Below are 14,565 nucleotides of genomic sequence, written 5' to 3' on the forward strand. Positions count from 1 at the left end.
ATTTATTTATTTATATAGTAACCTTTTAAGTACCCGACGTCCACCCAAAAGCTTCTAAGATGGTAAATATCCAGATACTTAAGCCAAATGAGCTGCTTCAATTATACCATGATGATGGTATTCATCAAAAATAGTATTTGAAATGCTTCAAAACATACGTGCTGTATTTCGATCATGTAAGACTGGTTGGGAAAATGGTCAGATTAACATAGCATTTACGACCTCCAACAGATGTGTACAATAAGTTCCAGATTTGACTGTACATGTATTCACTTTGCCTTTGTCTACCTGATTAAGGATTTTTTAGGATTGTGGACATGGTTTTTTAATTGAAACTAAACGTTCAGAGAAGCATCAGACGATTTCCAAGCTGATAGAAGTTTCTGTGACTTGGTTTCTGTGGAAGCGAAAGTAACCACATCGGATTTTTAAGTAACACAATGTACTGCACCGTTTGATCAATCCCGATTTAATCAATTAACAATGATTGATAATCCCTGGAGATAACAGGACTAGATTGGTTGAACTCTTCTCAGACCTCTCCCTTTATACGGAAACTTGTTTTGACAAGAAGTTGATTGGTTTCTCAAGTGGACAGTGAGATTCCTTTCGGATCAAAGCCGAATGAAGTTGTAGTGTAGCTTTGATCTCGCCACTGGCTTCGAAAATGCTCTCTTTGATCTATAAATCTCTACTACTATGTTTATACTAAGGGTCAGTATAAATGTTTTGCACGGACTGGAGTCCTTCACTGCATCTCAATCCGTGAGAACGAACACATCTACTTTCCAATTATCTAAATTTGGCGCTACTGAATTCCTGTAGTATTACATCCGACTGCATTCTAGTGTTGTGTCCGAAGGCCCTAGAACATGGATCCAGTTCAAGTTGCCATCAAGCTGAGACGACTCCTTATTGCCCACGACAATGCAGTGAAAGAGATCCTGACATTAGGTAAATATGAACTGTGCTCTTTTTCAGTCCCCTGCAAACATTGCAATATTGGTATCACACTGAATTTTAGAATTGAACAAAATAAAATGATATTGTTGTGAACACATTTACCGAGATTTCTAATTACCCGTTTTATTGTTTTCAGATACCCAAGTCTACCATCTGATGCGGAAGATGACAGCCAACTCCTCCAACAACTGCATAATCCGAGGTGAACAGCTGATCCAGAGACGATGGGTGCTGGAAGGTGTCAAGGAGATGTTTACCATCTACAGACAACTCAAGTGGCAAGAGGTGCAAGCCTGTGTAAACGCCATCACCAAAGATGCTTCTGGAGAGAGTGATTCGGAGGCGGACTGGAATGGAGATACCTCTTTCAATGACGATGAAGCTTCCTTCACGGAACTCTTGTCCGACAGCTCATATAGTGAGGACGACGAAGACCAGGGAGACCTATACAGCAACGACAGCAGCTACGATATGACGACTCTCAGTCGAGCTTTGTCTGTAGACGACAGTGCACTTCATAGAAACGCCTAAGAGAAATCACAAGTCCCATCCACATCAACTAGTGCTGCATTTACCTTGTTATTCATTTTTTGTAATTGTACACAAATGTTGCCTGACAGTGTGCAAAGGGCATCCTCTTATATTGTAAACCACATTTGTTTGTTGATGAATATGCTGAGGAAATAAATAATGAAGTCGATATTATAATCTTGATCAGTTGCTGACACGCTCACGACATGTTGAAGACATCATTCGTATAGAAAGTTTGTGAGAGAGAGAGAGAAAAGGTTAATTTGAGATGGTATCTCACAATACCAAGCCTTCGATCATTTTACTTGGTTCTGAGTATGGCAATCATTCGAAGATATCGTCCTTAATCTATTCTTTGAAATAGGAAAAGATACAGACTAATCAATTGAAATGAAACACATTAGGTATTGATGGAGAAGAAGAGATTCCAAGGTAATGGTTGCACCATAACATTAAATACAGTTTGGAGCGTAGCAATTCGTTTGCCCGTATCCATGCCGATCCTATAGCAAAAGGATTTAGACAGACGAACCACAACTCCATATGATATTCATCTGAGAGAGATATATGCCAGGTTGAATTTCATATTATCAGAGCATTTAATTGTTTCTCTTTCCTTTTGAAATGTACATGCCCAAGTGCTTAAGGAGAGAGTCATACATGTTAAAAAGTGTCAATGCATACAGCATGCAAAACAAAAGGAAATTGAAACATTGACATCAACACAGGCCAAATAACATGTTTGATCCAAGTCAGCACTTGATGAATACTATTCCCCTGAAAGCACTAAAAAGTAAAGATCAGAATATCCTGACATGAAACAGTGGGCATCTTTCAAAAACAATGCTAACAACGTGCTTATGTATATCTAGCAACATACTCCAATTTCCATCATGTGCTTTAACAGCATTCTGTATTCAAAGATATAAATCATGACACCGTACTTTGTAATTCTCCCCAAAACATGACAGTTATACACTGAAGATGATGTCTCTAGATCATTTAACATACATAAACTTTATTGTACATGCCTATTTATTTATTTATATAGTAACCTTTTAAGTACCCGACGTCCACCCAAAAGCTTCTAAGATGGTAAATATCCAGATACTTAAGCCAAATGAGCTGCTTCAATTATACCATGATGATGGTATTCATCAAAAATAGTATTTGAAATGCTTCAAAACATACGTGCTGTATTTCGATCATGTAAGACTGGTTGGGAAAATGGTCAGATTAACATAGCATTTACGACCTCCAACAGATGTGTACAATAAGTTCCAGATTTGACTGTACATGTATTCACTTTGCCTTTGTCTACCTGATTAAGGATTTTTTAGGATTGTGGACATGGTTTTTTAATTGAAACTAAACGTTCAGAGAAGCATCAGACGATTTCCAAGCTGATAGAAGTTTCTGTGACTTGGTTTCTGTGGAAGCGAAAGTAACCACATCGGATTTTTAAGTAACACAATGTACTGCACCGTTTGATCAATCCCGATTTAATCAATTAACAATGATTGATAATCCCTGGAGATAACAGGACTAGATTGGTTGAACTCTTCTCAGACCTCTCCCTTTATACGGAAACTTGTTTTGACAAGAAGTTGATTGGTTTCTCAAGTGGACAGTGAGATTCCTTTCGGATCAAAGCCGAATGAAGTTGTAGTGTAGCTTTGATCTCGCCACTGGCTTCGAAAATGCTCTCTTTGATCTATAAATCTCTACTACTATGTTTATACTAAGGGTCAGTATAAATGTTTTGCACGGACTGGAGTCCTTCACTGCATCTCAATCCGTGAGAACGAACACATCTACTTTCCAATTATCTAAATTTGGCGCTACTGAATTCCTGTAGTATTACATCCGACTGCATTCTAGTGTTGTGTCCGAAGGCCCTAGAACATGGATCCAGTTCAAGTTGCCATCAAGCTGAGACGACTCCTTATTGCCCACGACAATGCAGTGAAAGAGATCCTGACATTAGGTAAATATGAACTGTGCTCTTTTTCAGTCCCCTGCAAACATTGCAATATTGGTATCACACTGAATTTTAGAATTGAACAAAATAAAATGATATTGTTGTGAACACATTTACCGAGATTTCTAATTACCCGTTTTATTGTTTTCAGATACCCAAGTCTACCATCTGATGCGGAAGATGACAGCCAACTCCTCCAACAACTGCATAATCCGAGGTGAACAGCTGATCCAGAGACGATGGGTGCTGGAAGGTGTCAAGGAGATGTTTACCATCTACAGACAACTCAAGTGGCAAGAGGTGCAAGCCTGTGTAAACGCCATCACCAAAGATGCTTCTGGAGAGAGTGATTCGGAGGCGGACTGGAATGGAGATACCTCTTTCAATGACGATGAAGCTTCCTTCACGGAACTCTTGTCCGACAGCTCATATAGTGAGGACGACGAAGACCAGGGAGACCTATACAGCAACGACAGCAGCTACGATATGACGACTCTCAGTCGAGCTTTGTCTGTAGACGACAGTGCACTTCATAGAAACGCCTAAGAGAAATCACAAGTCCCATCCACATCAACTAGTGCTGCATTTACCTTGTTATTCATTTTTTGTAATTGTACACAAATGTTGCCTGACAGTGTGCAAAGGGCATCCTCTTATATTGTAAACCACATTTGTTTGTTGATGAATATGCTGAGGAAATAAATAATGAAGTCGATATTATAATCTTGATCAGTTGCTGACACGCTCACGACATGTTGAAGACATCATTCGTATAGAAAGTTTGTGAGAGAGAGAGAGAAAAGGTTAATTTGAGATGGTATCTCACAATACCAAGCCTTCGATCATTTTACTTGGTTCTGAGTATGGCAATCATTCGAAGATATCGTCCTTAATCTATTCTTTGAAATAGGAAAAGATACAGACTAATCAATTGAAATGAAACACATTAGGTATTGATGGAGAAGAAGAGATTCCAAGGTAATGGTTGCACCATAACATTAAATACAGTTTGGAGCGTAGCAATTCGTTTGCCCGTATCCATGCCGATCCTATAGCAAAAGGATTTAGACAGACGAACCACAACTCCATATGATATTCATCTGAGAGAGATATATGCCAGGTTGAATTTCATATTATCAGAGCATTTAATTGTTTCTCTTTCCTTTTGAAATGTACATGCCCAAGTGCTTAAGGAGAGAGTCATACATGTTAAAAAGTGTCAATGCATACAGCATGCAAAACAAAAGGAAATTGAAACATTGACATCAACACAGGCCAAATAACATTTTTGATCCAAGTCAGCACTTGATGAATACTATTCCCCTGAAAGCACTAAAAAGTAAAGATCAGAATATCCTGACATGAAACAGTGGGCATCTTTCAAAAACAATGCTAACAACGTGCTTATGTATATCTAGCAACATACTCCAATTTCCATCATGTGCTTTAACAGCATTCTGTATTCAAAGATATAAATCATGACACCGTACTTTGTAATTCTCCCCAAAACATGACAGTTATACACTGAAGATGATGTCTCTAGATCATTTAACATACATAAACTTTATTGTACATGCCTATTTATTTATTTATATAGTAACCTTTTAAGTACCCGACGTCCACCCAAAAGCTTCTAAGATGGTAAATATCCAGATACTTAAGCCAAATGAGCTGCTTCAATTATACCATGATGATGGTATTCATCAAAAATAGTATTTGAAATGCTTCAAAACATACGTGCTGTATTTCGATCATGTAAGACTGGTTGGGAAAATGGTCAGATTAACATAGCATTTACGACCTCCAACAGATGTGTACAATAAGTTCCAGATTTGACTGTACATGTATTCACTTTGCCTTTGTCTACCTGATTAAGGATTTTTTTTAGGATTGTGGACATGGTTTTTTAATTGAAACTAAACGTTCAGAGAAGCATCAGACGATTTCCAAGCTGATAGAAGTTTCTGTGACTTGGTTTCTGTGGAAGCGAAAGTAACCACATCGGATTTTTAAGTAACACAATGTACTGCACCGTTTGATCAATCCCGATTTAATCAATTAACAATGATTGATAATCCCTGGAGATAACAGGACTAGATTGGTTGAACTCTTCTCAGACCTCTCCCTTTATACGGAAACTTGTTTTGACAAGAAGTTGATTGGTTTCTCAAGTGGACAGTGAGATTCCTTTCGGATCAAAGCCGAATGAAGTTGTAGTGTAGCTTTGATCTCGCCACTGGCTTCGAAAATGCTCTCTTTGATCTATAAATCTCTACTACTATGTTTATACTAAGGGTCAGTATAAATGTTTTGCACGGACTGGAGTCCTTCACTGCATCTCAATCCGTGAGAACGAACACATCTACTTTCCAATTATCTAAATTTGGCGCTACTGAATTCCTGTAGTATTACATCCGACTGCATTCTAGTGTTGTGTCCGAAGGCCCTAGAACATGGATCCAGTTCAAGTTGCCATCAAGCTGAGACGACTCCTTATTGCCCACGACAATGCAGTGAAAGAGATCCTGACATTAGGTAAATATGAACTGTGCTCTTTTTCAGTCCCCTGCAAACATTGCAATATTGGTATCACACTGAATTTTAGAATTGAACAAAATAAAATGATATTGTTGTGAACACATTTACCGAGATTTCTAATTACCCGTTTTATTGTTTTCAGATACCCAAGTCTACCATCTGATGCGGAAGATGACAGCCAACTCCTCCAACAACTGCATAATCCGAGGTGAACAGCTGATCCAGAGACGATGGGTGCTGGAAGGTGTCAAGGAGATGTTTACCATCTACAGACAACTCAAGTGGCAAGAGGTGCAAGCCTGTGTAAACGCCATCACCAAAGATGCTTCTGGAGAGAGTGATTCGGAGGCGGACTGGAATGGAGATACCTCTTTCAATGACGATGAAGCTTCCTTCACGGAACTCTTGTCCGACAGCTCATATAGTGAGGACGACGAAGACCAGGGAGACCTATACAGCAACGACAGCAGCTACGATATGACGACTCTCAGTCGAGCTTTGTCTGTAGACGACAGTGCACTTCATAGAAACGCCTAAGAGAAATCACAAGTCCCATCCACATCAACTAGTGCTGCATTTACCTTGTTATTCATTTTTTGTAATTGTACACAAATGTTGCCTGACAGTGTGCAAAGGGCATCCTCTTATATTGTAAACCACATTTGTTTGTTGATGAATATGCTGAGGAAATAAATAATGAAGTCGATATTATAATCTTGATCAGTTGCTGACACGCTCACGACATCTTGAAGACATCATTCGTATAGAAAGTTTGTGAGAGAGAGAGAGAAAAGGTTAATTTGAGATGGTATCTCACAATACCAAGCCTTCGATCATTTTACTTGGTTCTGAGTATGGCAATCATTCGAAGATATCGTCCTTAATCTATTCTTTGAAATAGGAAAAGATACAGACTAATCAATTGAAATGAAACACATTAGGTATTGATGGAGAAGAAGAGATTCCAAGGTAATGGTTGCACCATAACATTAAATACAGTTTGGAGCGTAGCAATTCGTTTGCCCGTATCCATGCCGATCCTATAGCAAAAGGATTTAGACAGACGAACCACAACCCCATATGATATTCATCTGAGAGAGATATATGCCAGGTTGAATTTCATATTATCAGAGCATTTAATTGTTTCTCTTTCCTTTTGAAATGTACATGCCCAAGTGCTTAAGGAGAGAGTCATACATGTTAAAAAGTGTCAATGCATACAGCATGCAAAACAAAAGGAAATTGAAACATTGATATCAACACAGGCCAAATAACATGTTTGATCCAAGTCAGCACTTGATGAATACTATTCCCCTGAAAGCACTAAAAAGTAAAGATCAGAATATCCTGACATGAAACAGTGGGCATCTTTCAAAAACAATGCTAACAACGTGCTTATGTATATCTAGCAACATACTCCAATTTCCATCATGTGCTTTAACAGCATTCTGTATTCAAAGATATAAATCATGACACCGTACTTTGTAATTCTCCCCAAAACATGACAGTTATACACTGAAGATGATGTCTCTAGATCATTTAACATACATAAACTTTATTGTACATGCCTATTTATTTATTTATATAGTAACCTTTTAAGTACCCGACGTCCACCCAAAAGCTTCTAAGATGGTAAATATCCAGATACTTAAGCCAAATGAGCTGCTTCAATTATACCATGATGATGGTATTCATCAAAAATAGTATTTGAAATGCTTCAAAACATACGTGCTGTATTTCGATCATGTAAGACTGGTTGGGAAAATGGTCAGATTAACATAGCATTTACGACCTCCAACAGATGTGTACAATAAGTTCCAGATTTGACTGTACATGTATTCACTTTGCCTTTGTCTACCTGATTAAGGATTTTTTTTAGGAATGTGGACATGGTTTTCTCGGGTTTTTTAATTGAAACTAAACGTTCAGAGAAGCATCAGACGATTTCCAAGCTGATAGAAGTTTCTGTGACTTGGTTTCTGTGGAAGCGAAAGTAACCACATCGGATTTTTAAGTAACACAATGTACTGCACCGTTTGATCAATCCCGATTTAATCAATTAACAATGATTGATAATCCCTGGAGATAACAGGACTAGATTGGTTGAACTCTTCTCAGACCTCTCCCTTTATACGGAAACTTGTTTTGACAAGAAGTTGATTGGTTTCTCAAGTGGACAGTGAGATTCCTTTCGGATCAAAGCCGAATGAAGTTGTAGTGTAGCTTTGATCTCGCCACTGGCTTCGAAAATGCTCTCTTTGATCTATAAATCTCTACTACTATGTTTATACTAAGGGTCAGTATAAATGTTTTGCACGGACTGGAGTCCTTCACATCACATGCCTCCCCCATGGAAACTCAACCAGCTAAACCTAATCCAACCCATGACGAAGATTTCTCCACTACTGAGGAAACAATAGACACTACTCCAACTAAAACAAACCAAACTTCCCAACCAGCCAACACCCCAAACCTAAATAACCTCACCTTACTCCTAGCATATATGCATAGTCAAAACTCACCAAAAGCTAGTATGGAATCCTTCCACAAAGTAGCTTTCAATCTAAAATTAACCGATCTTCCCTTCTTCCTCTTTAACCTCCATCTAAAAGAACTCACCGAATAAAATAAAAACTAAAAACTAAATCACCAATCACCCGAACCCAATATTCGAAGGACTAAATATTTTTCAGTGGAACGCCAACGGACTCACCTCCCACGGCCATGAACTAAAAACTAAATTTAAACTAAATAAAGGCCCTCACATTGCTTGTATACAGGAAACCAAATTCTCAAAAAAATCGAAATTCACACTACCTAACTACAACTCAGTTAGAACTGACAGAGCTAAACCGAAAACAAGAAGAGCCGCAGGAGGACTAATCATATTTATCAGGGAAGATATAAATTACGAAGAAATAAAAATAGACACGCCAAACCTAGAAGCCAACGGCATTAAAATCACATTAAATAACCGAAACATAAACATCATAAATATTTACCACTGGGCGGAACAAAAAGTCCAACCTGAGGATCTAAACAAACTACTCAAAATAAGCGATAAATCTACTATATTCCTAGGAGACTTTAACGCTCACCATCCTACATGGAGCATAGATGATAAAATAGATAATCATGGCAAATTAATCTCCGAATGGATAGAAACAAACGACCTAGTACTCCTTAATAGCAACCAACCCACGAGGTACGATAAGATAAACCAAAAAATGTCGGCTATCGACCTAACCATATGCACCGCAGATCTAGCCCAAAGCACTCAATGGGAAGTGCACGACGTCCCGCTAGGTAGCGACCACTTCCCCATAAACATAACCATAGGAAATACAAACGTACCAATCCAAACAGAAAACCAAGAACCAAAATTCCATTACAACAAAGCTAACTGGGACCAATTCCAAGATATCTGCAACGAAGCTAACTTAAACGAAATAGAAAATAATGATCCAGAAACCTATTGTAAAAACCTAACAGACTATATAATAAACGCAGCCAAAACCTCCATCCCCTTCAAAGTATCTAAGACAGGCAAACCGACGGTACCATGGTGGAATGAGGAAATAGAACAGACTAGACGAAAACGTAAATCAGCCTTCAATAAAGCGAAACGCGACTACAAATATTTAAACATAGCCCACGAACTAAACCACCAGGTTCAAAAACTAGTCCAAATAGCCAAAAGTAGAGACTGGAAAAAATTCTGCGAAGGTATAAATAACCGTACAGATGCCAGAACGGTCTGGCGCAAAATCCACGCCATTAGAGGCTTAAAACGACAAAAAAAAAACCCTAACATTAACAACTCAACCAACCCCGCCCAAAAAGCAAATAATCTCGCCAACCACTTTTCGGCCGTTAGCAGTAACAGCAACTTCAGCCAAAAATTCCAAGATAAACTTAAAACAGAAAACAAACCCACAAAAGAACCAAACAATAACAATCTAGAAATAAATCAACCCTACACAATGGAGGAGCTCCTCTACGTAATCCAAAACAGGAAAAAGGGCACAGCCCCAGGATTAGACCTAACCTCTTACCAAATAATTAAAAAACTCCCCCTAAAACTGCTCCAGGCAGTACTCAAACTATACAATCTCATCTACCTAAACGGACAGGTTCCTACACCCTGGAAACAGGCCCTAGTCATACCAATCCCTAAACCTAATAAACCAGCTAATCAAGCTAACTCATATAGACCAATATCCCTAACTTCAAACTTATGTAAAGTAATGGAATCAATGGTTAAAAATAGATTACAACATTACTTAACCCAAAATAACACCATAAACCCAGATCAAAGCGGTTTCACTCCTGGCCGCTCAACCCTAGATAACCTCGCCCGACTAGAACAAGATATTAAGACAGGACAACTAAATAAACAATATACCACAGGCATCTTCTTAGACTTCTCTAAAGCTTTCGACATGGTATGGCACGATGGGCTAATACAAAAACTTAAAAAAATAGGACTCAAAGGTCAGATAATAAACTACATCCAGGACTACCTAAACAATCGTAAAATAACCGTGTGTATAGACCAAACTCTATCGGACCAATGTCCCCTAGAAAATGGCACTCCACAGGGCAGTATCCTCAGCCCCACCCTCTTCAATATAATGATAAACGATCTATTCGAGGGTCTATCCCCTAAAGTAAACACATCAAAATTCGCGGATGATGGAGCCATCTGGATCCGCACTAAAAGCATGAAAATGGCCACAAATCTACTCCAAAAATCTCTTAATAAAATACAACAATGGGCTGACAAATGGGGCTTCTCCCTTAACTCAGAAAAAACAACAGGAATAGTATTCAAACATAAAAACATGAAACCCGCCTCCCCAATCCTCCAGCTAAACAACCAAACAATCAAATTTCAAAAACAAACCAAATTCTTAGGACTTATTTTCGATGAACATCTCACCTGGGATGCTCACATCCAAAACCTAACAACTAAATGCAGTAAAGACCTAAACACCCTAAGATGCCTAACTGGCTCTAACTGGGGAGCCTCCAAAGATACTCTCCTCTCTCTCTACATATCCCTAATTAGATCAAAACTAGACTACGGCTGCGCCATATACAACACCCTAAACAACTCTCTATCCAAAAAACTTGACTCAATACAATATCAGGCTCTCAAACTCATTACACGCACCCAACATGGCACCTCCTACACCTCACTTCAGGCCTTAACAGGAGAAATGCCACTAAGTCTACGCAGGGAACAGCTAAGCTTAAATTTCTGGGCCGCGTCCCAATCAAACCCTCTCATCCAAAACTTAATAAACCAAAACATCAGCCCTAAAAACCAAGCTCTAGCTCGTAAACACCCCTTACTTACCCCAATATCCCAAAGAATAACAAACTACCTAAATGAACACCAAATTAAAAATCTTAAACAAAACTGCAAACAATCAAATATCTTCACCCCTAAACTTAAAATACCCAAAATAGACACAACACTAGCTAGCCAAATAAATAAACAAACCGACCCAAACATAGCTAAAACTACCACACTAGCATACATACACAAAAATTGGCCAAATTGGTGTCACATTTACACGGACGGATCCTCAGATCCGACCTCCAAACACACGGGTTTCGGAGTCCATACCACACAACCAACTAAAACCACACAATCCTTCCGACTCCCAAATAACCAATCAATATTCACGGCCGAACTAATGGGCATGGCCTCAGCCCTCCACAATCAAGAATCCAAAAACAACCAAAAAATCCTAATACTTACTGACTCCCTAAGTGGACTACAAGCCCTCCAAAACAAAAATACTAAAAACCGACCTAAATTAATAAATCAAATACTTAAAAGCTCCAACGACCTAACAAAAGCAGGCAAACAAATAACCTTCTTGTGGATACCCGCCCACGTAGGAATATACGGTAATGAAAACGCCGATAAAGCAGCTAAACTATCCCTTAAAATCCCAGAAATAAGCTTAAACTTACCCATCTCAAAAACAGAAATTAAAAGTGTAAACAAACAAAAAATCACAAAAAAATGGCATAACCTATATCTAAACTCAAATAGCAAAATCAAAAGAGTGCTCAGCAAACCACTAACCAAACCAAAAATTCTCCATCCATCAAAAAAAATCGACAGAGTAATCACTAAACTCCAAACAGGACACACCAACCTAAATAACCACCTAAAAAATTTTAAAAAACACACTACAGGTAACTGCCCACACTGCAAACAACCAGAAACCCCAGAACACGCACTCATCCACTGCACACACTACCTAACACATCGAACCGCATTACAAACCACCCTCAATCTAAACAAGGCTCTCACTCTAGAAGCAATACTAAACCCACAAAATAAACTAGAAAACTTCAAGGCCTTAGGCGTATTCTTAATAAAAACGGAACTAATAAAACGCATCTAAAACCATAATAACCTACCAAATCAAAATCACATAAACAAACAATCATCCACCATACCCAGCTCCCTTAGTTCTCCTCCCCAACCCCATCAGCATCTATTCCAAATCTCAAAATTCCCAAATTCTATATAAGCAACCCCTAAAGCCCCCTCTTGGGTTGCACAGACCACCCTCGCCCCTTTCGGAAACACATTAAATGGCCTGGCCGGGCCCGTGTGCGAAATACGCATCAGTCGGAAAGCGCACGTTAAATCTCCAAAGTAAGTAAGTAAGTAAGTGGAGTCCTTCACTGCATCTCAATCCGTGAGAACGAACACATCTACTTTCCAATTATCTAAATTTGGCGCTACTGAATTCCTGTAGTATTACATCCGACTGCATTCTAGTGTTGTGTCCGAAGGCCCTAGAACATGGATCCAGTTCAAGTTGCCATCAAGCTGAGACGACTCCTTATTGCCCACGACAATGCAGTGAAAGAGATCCTGACATTAGGTAAATATGAACTGTGCTCTTTTTCAGTCCCCTGCAAACATTGCAATATTGGTATCACACTGAATTTTAGAATTGAACAAAATAAAATGATATTGTTGTGAACACATTTACCGAGATTTCTAATTACCCGTTTTATTGTTTTCAGATACCCAAGTCTACCATCTGATGCGGAAGATGACAGCCAACTCCTCCAACAACTGCATAATCCGAGGTGAACAGCTGATCCAGAGATGATGGGTGCTGGAAGGTGTCAAGGAGATGTTTACCATCTACAGACAACTCAAGTGGCAAGAGGTGCAAGCCTGTGTAAACGCCATCACCAAAGATGCTTCTGGAGAGAGTGATTCGGAGGCGGACTGGAATGGAGATACCTCTTTCAATGACGATGAAGCTTCCTTCACGGAACTCTTGTCCGACAGCTCATATAGTGAGGACGACGAAGACCAGGGAGACCTATACAGCAACGACAGCAGCTACGATATGACGACTCTCAGTCGAGCTTTGTCTGTAGACGACAGTGCACTTCATAGAAACGCCTAAGAGAAATCACAAGTCCCATCCACATCAACTAGTGCTGCATTTACCTTGTTATTCATTTTTTGTAATTGTACACAAATGTTGCCTGACAGTGTGCAAAGGGCATCCTCTTATATTGTAAACCACATTTGTTTGTTGATGAATATGCTGAGGAAATAAATAATGAAGTCGATATTATAATCTTGATCAGTTGCTGACACGCTCACGACATCTTGAAGACATCATTCGTATAGAAAGTTTGTGAGAGAGAGAGAGAAAAGGTTAATTTGAGATGGTATCTCACAATACCAAGCCTTCGATCATTTTACTTGGTTCTGAGTATGGCAATCATTCGAAGATATCGTCCTTAATCTATTCTTTGAAATAGGAAAAGATACAGACTAATCAATTGAAATGAAACACATTAGGTATTGATGGAGAAGAAGAGATTCCAAGGTAATGGTTGCACCATAACATTAAATACAGTTTGGAGCGTAGCAATTCGTTTGCCCGTATCCATGCCGATCCTATAGCAAAAGGATTTAGACAGACGAACCACAACCCCATATGATATTCATCTGAGAGAGATATATGCCAGGTTGAATTTCATATTATCAGAGCATTTAATTGTTTCTCTTTCCTTTTGAAATGTACATGCCCAAGTGCTTAAGGAGAGAGTCATACATGTTAAAAAGTGTCAATGCATAAAGCATGCAAAACAAAAGGAAATTGAAACATTGACATCAACACAGGCCAAATAACATTTTTGATCCAAGTCAGCACTTGATGAATACTATTCCCCTGAAAGCACTAAAAAGTAAAGATCAGAATATCCTGACATGAAACAGTGGGCATCTTTCAAAAACAATGCTAACAACGTGCTTATGTATATCTAGCAACATACTCCAATTTCCATCATGTGCTTTAACAGCATTCTGTATTCAAAGATATAAATCATGACACCGTACTTTGTAATTCTCCCCAAAACATGACAGTTATACACTGAAGATGATGTCTCTAGATCATTTAACATACATAAACTTTATTGTACATGCCTATTTATTTATTTATATAGTAACCTTTTAAGTACCCGACGTCCACCCAAAAGCTTCTAAGATG

At 38.8% G+C, this 14,565-nt stretch overlaps 3 protein-coding genes across 3 annotated transcripts; all 3 read left to right on the top strand.

The window, feature by feature from the left end:
• The first annotated feature begins 872 nt into the window (after positions 1–872).
• On the top strand, positions 873–1,494 carry LOC139448146 (uncharacterized). Its single transcript, XM_071229664.1, has 2 exons — positions 873–954; positions 1,100–1,494. The coding sequence occupies exons 1-2, from the start codon at positions 873–875 to the stop codon at positions 1,492–1,494; spliced, it is 477 nt and encodes a 158-aa protein (XP_071085765.1).
• A 1,905-nt stretch (positions 1,495–3,399) lies between these two features.
• On the top strand, positions 3,400–4,021 carry LOC139448145 (uncharacterized). Its single transcript, XM_071229663.1, has 2 exons — positions 3,400–3,481; positions 3,627–4,021. The coding sequence occupies exons 1-2, from the start codon at positions 3,400–3,402 to the stop codon at positions 4,019–4,021; spliced, it is 477 nt and encodes a 158-aa protein (XP_071085764.1).
• Positions 4,022–5,928: 1,907 nt separating this feature from the next.
• On the top strand, positions 5,929–6,550 carry LOC139448143 (uncharacterized). Its single transcript, XM_071229662.1, has 2 exons — positions 5,929–6,010; positions 6,156–6,550. The coding sequence occupies exons 1-2, from the start codon at positions 5,929–5,931 to the stop codon at positions 6,548–6,550; spliced, it is 477 nt and encodes a 158-aa protein (XP_071085763.1).
• The last annotated feature ends 8,015 nt before the right edge of the window (positions 6,551–14,565 follow it).

Source organism: Haliotis cracherodii, unplaced genomic scaffold (genome assembly GCF_022045235.1).
Source record: "Haliotis cracherodii isolate W230 unplaced genomic scaffold, xgHalCrac1.p SCAF_7, whole genome shotgun sequence".
NCBI lineage: Eukaryota > Metazoa > Mollusca > Gastropoda > Lepetellida > Haliotidae > Haliotis > Haliotis cracherodii.